General features: G+C 20.6%; 2 protein-coding genes across 2 annotated transcripts in view; one reads left to right on the top strand and one right to left on the bottom strand.

Annotated features, from left to right (window-relative positions):
• Positions 1 to 2,524, top strand: part of PRSY57_1105200 (dna2/nam7 helicase family member, putative) — a gene marked incomplete at both ends in the record, with an annotated part of 3,309 nt that extends 785 nt beyond the window's left edge. Inside the window, one exon of the mRNA XM_012908023.2 lies at positions 1 to 2,524. This exon is cut by the window's left edge and continues 785 nt beyond it. Coding sequence (XP_012763477.2) covers positions 1 to 2,524 — 2,524 coding nt within the window.
• A 224-nt stretch (positions 2,525 to 2,748) lies between these two features.
• Positions 2,749 to 6,915, bottom strand: PRSY57_1105100 (DEAD/DEAH box helicase, putative; the record flags this gene model as incomplete). The annotated part of the gene is made up of 1 exon (XM_012908022.2): positions 2,749 to 6,915. The coding sequence occupies one exon, from the start codon at positions 6,913 to 6,915 to the stop codon at positions 2,749 to 2,751; it is 4,167 nt and encodes a 1,388-aa protein (XP_012763476.2).
• Positions 6,916 to 7,500: the final 585 nt, after the last annotated feature.

The following is a 7,500-nucleotide window of genomic DNA, read 5'->3' as shown; positions in this document are numbered from 1 at the left end:
TAATGATCTGTGTGATAATATGAATGACAATATATGTAACAATATGAATGACAATATATGTAACAATATGAATGACAATATATGTAACAATATGAATGACAATATATGTAACAATATGAATGACAATATATGTAACAATATGAATGATAATATATGTAACAATATGAATGACAATATATGTAACAATACAAATGATAATATATGTAACAATATAAATGATAATGTGGGTGATTATAATAATAATTATTATAATCCATGTTGTCGTGATAAAAATTTAGAAAAGGATATTCCTATAAAGAAGGAAGATGTTGTGGAAGAAGAAAAGAATATGAATACTTATTTTAAGCCCACTCCTTTGTGTACCCATAATAATATTAAACTAAGTAATGATGTTTTAAATAATTATATTTACAAATGTGATAAAATAAACTGGGGTATAAAAAATTTAAATATTAATCAAAAGAAAGCAGTTTATTCTTGTCTTTTTTCAAATGACATATTTTGTATCCATGGACCTCCTGGTACAGGAAAAACAACGGTGTTATGTGAATTAATTTATCAGCTAATTCAAAGGAATTATAAAATATTAGTAACAGGCCCTAGCAATGTAAGTGTTGATAATATCTTAAGAAAATGTGTTGAAGATTTGAATATTAAGAATGTTGTTCGTATAGGTATAAAATCTAAAGTTAAAAAAGAATTACATAATTATTGTTATGATGAGAAGATTAAAGAATGTGATAGTTATAAATTATGTGAAGATATTGATAATGAAATAGAAAAATTAAAATTAGAAATTAATAAATTAAAAAATAAAAAAAAAAGTGATAATAAAATATTTATTGATAAAAAACAAATATATAATTTAAAATGGGAAATAAAAAATTTAAATAAAACTCGAAAAAAAAAAAGAAATATTTTCTTTAAAGATTTAATAAATAAAAATAATGTTATTTTTTCAACATGTTCAAGTACATCTAATTATGAATTAAATAAATTTGTTAAATTTTCAAATTTCTTATTCGATGCTGTGTGTATAGATGAATGTTGTCAATGTACTGAACCATTATGTTATATTCCTATTTCATTATCGAAAAAAAATGTATTTTTATTTGGTGACCATAAACAATTATCCCCATTAATAAAATATAATAAACATAAAAATAAATTAAATATTACCTTATTCGAAAGATTAATTAATAAACATAAACAAAATATATCTTTCTTGTTAAATATTCAATATCGTATGAATAATTTAATATTGTTATGGTCCAATAAAATATTCTATGATCAAAAATTAGTATCTCACAAGTCATGTAAGGAAATTACCGTGGATGATCTTTTTTCATCAAATCGAGTAAATCAAAAGGAAAATATAAAATCCAAGGACAATAAGGACAATAAGGATAATAAGGAAAATAAAGAAAATAAGGACAATAAGGAAAATAAAGAAAATAAAGAAAATAAGGACAATGATAAGAAAAATAAAAATAAAAATAAAAAAAATAAAAATAATAATAAAAATAATAATAAAAATAAAAATAATTATAATAGCAAGAAAAAAAAAAATGCTAGTAATAAAGGCACAAATACAGACAATGAAGAAGAAATGCATAATCATACTAATAACCAAGCAAATGATATTATTCAAAATTATAATTATTGTCCTATTACTTGGATTGAAACCGACGGATTTGATGAATTTTTGGAGGATATTGATGATATTGATTTAATGAACATGGAATCCAAAAATGTAGACATAAGTGAAAAGAAAAATGGTAATTCGAAAGATCTAAAAATTAAAGGAAAGGATAATGTCGATCAAATAAAGTGTAATGATAATAATAAAAATAATGATGATGACATAATTAATAAAAGATCAAGTGAGGAAGAGAGAAAAAAAAGGAAGAACTCCCCAAAGGATCATATAAATAATGATTTATCTGAAGACTCAGATGATTATAATAACAATATGTTAACCAAAATGAACGATGAAGAATTAATGAAGATGGTAAAAATAGATGTAGATGATATTCTAAACTTAAATAACAAATCCAGGAGTAATAAAGGAGAAGCATATGTTATATATAAAATAATCGAAAAAATGATTAAAATAGATAATATTAATAGTAACAATATATGTATTATTACACCATATTCGAAACAAACTAATTTATTAAGAAATATTTTTTATGATAATATATATAATGATCAACATTATTTAAGTACATATAAAAATATTGAAATATCAACAGTTGATTCTTTTCAAGGTAGAGAAAAAGAAATTGTAGTCTTTTCATTAGTGTGTTCAAACTACTTTAAAAATATTGGTTTCTTAAAAGATTACAGAAGATTAAATGTAGCAGTAACAAGAGCAAAGAGACATCTTGTTATTGTAGGAAATTCAAATACTATATCAAATGATGATGTATTAAACCAGTTATATGAAACCGTTTTGGAAAGTGGCAAGGTTTATTTGGTAAATGAGTTGATAGATGTGGAAGCAGTTATATTAAACACATAAAAAATAAAAATAAAAATAAATAAATAAATAAATAAATAAATAAAATAATATATAAAATAATAAATATTTTGCAAATATATTAATGTATTAATATATACATATATAATTTTATTTTTTTTATTTTTTTTATTTTTTTTATTTTTTTTATATTTTTTATATTTTTTATTTTTTTTTTTTTTGGTGTTATATATATAAAAATTTTTAAAATATTTCATTTTAATAAATTAAAACAAAAGTTCATCCTCATCATTATTAGATTCGAAATTATTTAATATGAGTTTTCCTCTTTTCACTTGATTCATTAAATAACATTCTTTCTGTTTAAACCTTTCTATAATATATTTTTTGTGATCAAATTGTACATCATCCCATGATGGAATATTCAAATTACTGTTCTTCGGAATATTATAATTTCTTTGAATGCTTTCTTTTTCTGTTTCATTAAAATGAAACGAATTGTTAGTTGGATAAGTATTTGTGGATGATATAAATATATTATTATTATTATTATTATGATTATTCCTATTATTTGTGGTATCATTATTATTTTTATTTTTTCCTTTTTTTCCCATCATATTAAATTTTTCACGTTCCCTATTTGATGTATTATTATCATCATCATCATATTTGTCATTTATATATTCGCTCATATTTTCATCCTCATCATCAGTATCTTCCAAAGTAAAAACAGTAAAAGGGGCCTTCACATAATTATTATTTTTATTACCCTCATCTGATGAAGAGTTATTTTGTATCTTATCCCTTTCGTCATCTACATCAAACAAACTAGTCAGCTTCTTATCGTTTATTTCAAGTTCAATTTCTTTTAATGTTTCCATATTTATATATCTGCTAGATGTATTCTCATTCATCTTCCTTTTATTTTTCATCTTAAAAGATTTTTTTCGAGAAAATAAGGATAACAAACTTGTATTTGAATAGTCAAAATTCCTTATGGAATCTGCTAAAGGCATATTTGAAGTAGAAATTAAATTCGTTACTAAATATATTTTTTTTTTGTGGACTTTGTTTTTTCCTTCGTCTTTTCTTTTTTTCCTATTTAAAGTAGATGTATTTATATTTTTATTATTATAATTTTCCATGACATTATTATGTAATCTGTTTATTTTTCCTAATCTATGAATATATGTAATTACATCTAAAGGGAAATGGAAATTAATTATATGATCTACATTTTTTATATTGATACCTCTACTTATCAAATCGGTTGTTATTAATATTGCTGTATGTGTATAAGAAAATGAATGTAAATTTTGTATTCTTGAATTTAAAGATAGATTTTTATGAAACGAAAAAACAGGCCAATTGTGTTTTTTTAGAAAATTATATATTTTAATACAATCTTTTATACTATTTACAAAAATTATAGTTTTGTGTATTGGATATTTATGAATTAATTTAAACTTTTTTTTATTAAAGTATTTAATACTAGCTGTTTTTTCATCACACTTGTCATTATCATCACATTTGTTATTATCATCACATTTGTCATTATCATCACATTTGTCATTATCATCACATTTGTCATTATACCTTTTCATATCGTACATTATAGTTCTCTCGTGATATTTCTTAAGAATATATATTAATATATCCAATCGATGCTCAAAAGATGATTTTTCAAATTTGTTAATTTTGTTAGATAAAGAAACATCTTTTAAATCTACATAATTGTTTTTATTTTCATATTCTTCTTTTCTTTCTTCGTCATCTTTTAAATTATCTTCAACTTCTCTATCATCATATAAATACAAGTGTACCATTTTTTCTTTATTTAATTCTATCCACTGAGTTTGTATATTATTGGGTATTTTATAATTATCTTTACTTACAATTTCTACAATATTATTAAAACGTTCTGTTAACATACTCCCTGCGGTGGTTGGTCCAACAGAAGGTAAGGTAGAAGATACATATATTAATTGTATAAGAGGTAATTCAGTGTCCTCTTTTTTATCTTTTCCTCTATTGTTATAGTTTTTACTTTTATAAAAAGTATTTATATTCTTACATGTATTTGTAATGTTATTATTTAATTGCACGTCACTTTTGTCATTCGTTCTATTTCTTGCGTATTTACTATAATTATCATAACATGTATAATCATTACTATTATCATATATGTTTTTATTATTATTATTATTATTATGTATATTATTTATATTATCATTATGTATATTATTTATATTATCATTATGTATATTATTTATATTATCATTAGGTATATTATTTATATTATCATTAGGTATATTATTTATATTATCATTATGTATATTATTTATATTATCATTATGTATATTATTTATATTACCATTATGCATTTTATTTATATTATCATTATGTATATTATTTATATTATCATTATGTATTTTATTTGTACTTCTATCCTGTGATATATACTCTTCATATCCATTAACATTACTTTTTTTATAAATTAAAGCATTGTCTATGGATTCATTTATAATATCAATGTTATGATTACTTATATCAATATGTGGGTTATATATTTCTGGCCTTTTTTTAATAATCTGGAATATATTCATCATTGTATTTCTATACGCATTGTTTTGAAACAACATATCTATTTCGTCAAATATTATAATAGATGGTATTATGTTATTGGATATTTTATTATTATTTTTATAACTGTTTAGAAATATATCTGGAGTTGTGATTAAAATATCTGCATATGTCCACATAATTTCATCATTACACAATACTGGATTATCTATATGTGTAACTTTTGATACCTGTAAATTTTCTAAATTATAATTTTCTTCTTTTATATTATTGTTTACATAATAATCCTTATCTACATTCTCATCATGAAGTTTATTTGATGCGCTTTTATATTTATTATCTCTTTTGTGTGTTTGTGTATGTATATTATGCATATTATTTTTGACATCATCAATTTGTGTATCTATCATATGGTCATTATTGTTACTATAATCGTTGTATGGTACATCGTTTAAGGTTTGTATATTAATTCTTTTTAATATATCTAACTTTTTTATAACATTAATAATTTGACTTATGTTATCTTTATTAATAGTTAATATAACAACGGTTTTGTTTATTTGTAAAGGGTTTAATGTTAAATATCTATAGATAGATTCTTCATTATATCTATCCTTTGCACATTTATTTTCATCTTTAATATTTGCAGATATATTATTATTTCGATTTGTTATGTTATATTTTATTATATTGTCTAATTTTTTTAATTCCTCTGCATTGGTGTAATCACTATTCAAGTTGCTGAGTTTTATATTATTTATTTTTATTATTTCAATTAATTTATTCATTATACTTATGTTATTTATTATCAATTCATTTGTATTATTATCCATAGAAAGAGATGTATCATTCAAATGATTGAATTTATTTTTTCCTGCGCTTTTACTTTTTCTACCTCCTGTTCCTTGTATATATTTAGTTTTATTAGTTTCATTAAAGGATGAAGGTAATAAATCAAATTTTTTCTTTTTCATTTTATTTGATATATCTAAAGTATTATCTTTAAAAAATACATTATTTTTATAATGGCTATATTTCAATAAATAATTATTTAATTCATTATTTAAATTAAAATTATTATTAATTTTGTAATTTTTTTGTATAAGATTTTTATTAGATACAACATTTCCTTTTTCATTGTAACTGTCTAATATTATTTGTTCTAAATAATCATGTAAGAAATAAAGATTATTTAATATAGGTAATAAATAAGCAATAGTTTTACCTGACCCGTCAGGATAATTTATTATTATATCTTTTCCTTGTTGAATTGTTAAAAAACTATTTATTTGCATTTTATTTAATTCATTTATATGTATATTTTGTAAACCCAATAATAACATTTTATGAATATTTAATTCATTTATATTTTCATAATTATCTTCATATTTATAGATATTCTGTGGATCACTTCCTATTTCGTGATAGTTGTATTTTTTATATAATTTTTTTTTCATTTCTTCATATTTATGTTTCAGACTATTGTTATTTTCAACATTATATGCTTCTCTATCATTATTTGTATGATTAGATTTTTCGTTCATTTCTTTGTCTCTAATAAAATTTTTATAATAGTTTTTATGATTATAACTAATATTATTATTATTATTATTATTATCATATAGATTTTTATTATTCATATCAAAGGAATATTCTTCATATTTTTGACTAGCCAAATGCTCTTTTTTTTTTTTCTCTTCTTGGCAAAATATTCCTGCACGTTCAGGTGATTCCCAGTTTTTTTTTTTTTTGGTTCTTAAACATTTGGCTTGTTGTAAAAGGAAAAGGGGTTTGATGTTATTGTTAAAATAACAATTATAACTATGTAATAGAAAATATTTATTTCTCATTATTTTTAACAATATGAAAAATTATGTTACGTTTATAATGTTTCTTAAAATGTGATTAATCATTTTATCTAATTATTTTTTATTAGTTCATTATTATATATGTTATATTGATCATATTTAAAATATTGTAATATTTGTCATATTTATCATATTCATCATATTCATCATATTCATCTTATTCATCTTATTCATCTTATTCATCATATTCATCAGATTTGTTACGTTTATGTTATATTGTTCCTTCCTAAAAAAGGAGACAACAGCTAAATAATAAAAAAAATAAAATGGAATCTACAAAAATTTGCGTTTTTAATATAAATATATAAATGCGTGTAACACACCAGTATGGGTATATATATATATATATATATAATATATAAGAATAAAAATAAAAAATATGTACCTATTAACATATATACATATTTTCTTTTTTTTTGTTCTTTTTTGTTAAAGGAATAGGAACTAATAAATTAGATAATATATATTTAAATATGATGAATATGATAAATATGATAAATATGATAAATATGACAAATATTACAATATTTTAAATATGATCAAATAAAACATATATAATAATGAACT

Source organism: Plasmodium reichenowi, chromosome 11 (genome assembly GCF_001601855.1).
Source record: "Plasmodium reichenowi strain SY57 chromosome 11, whole genome shotgun sequence".
Classification (NCBI taxonomy): domain Eukaryota; phylum Apicomplexa; class Aconoidasida; order Haemosporida; family Plasmodiidae; genus Plasmodium; species Plasmodium reichenowi.
The sequence above is the reverse complement of the archived record's forward strand: the minus strand, read 5'-3'. Positions and strand labels throughout refer to the sequence as shown.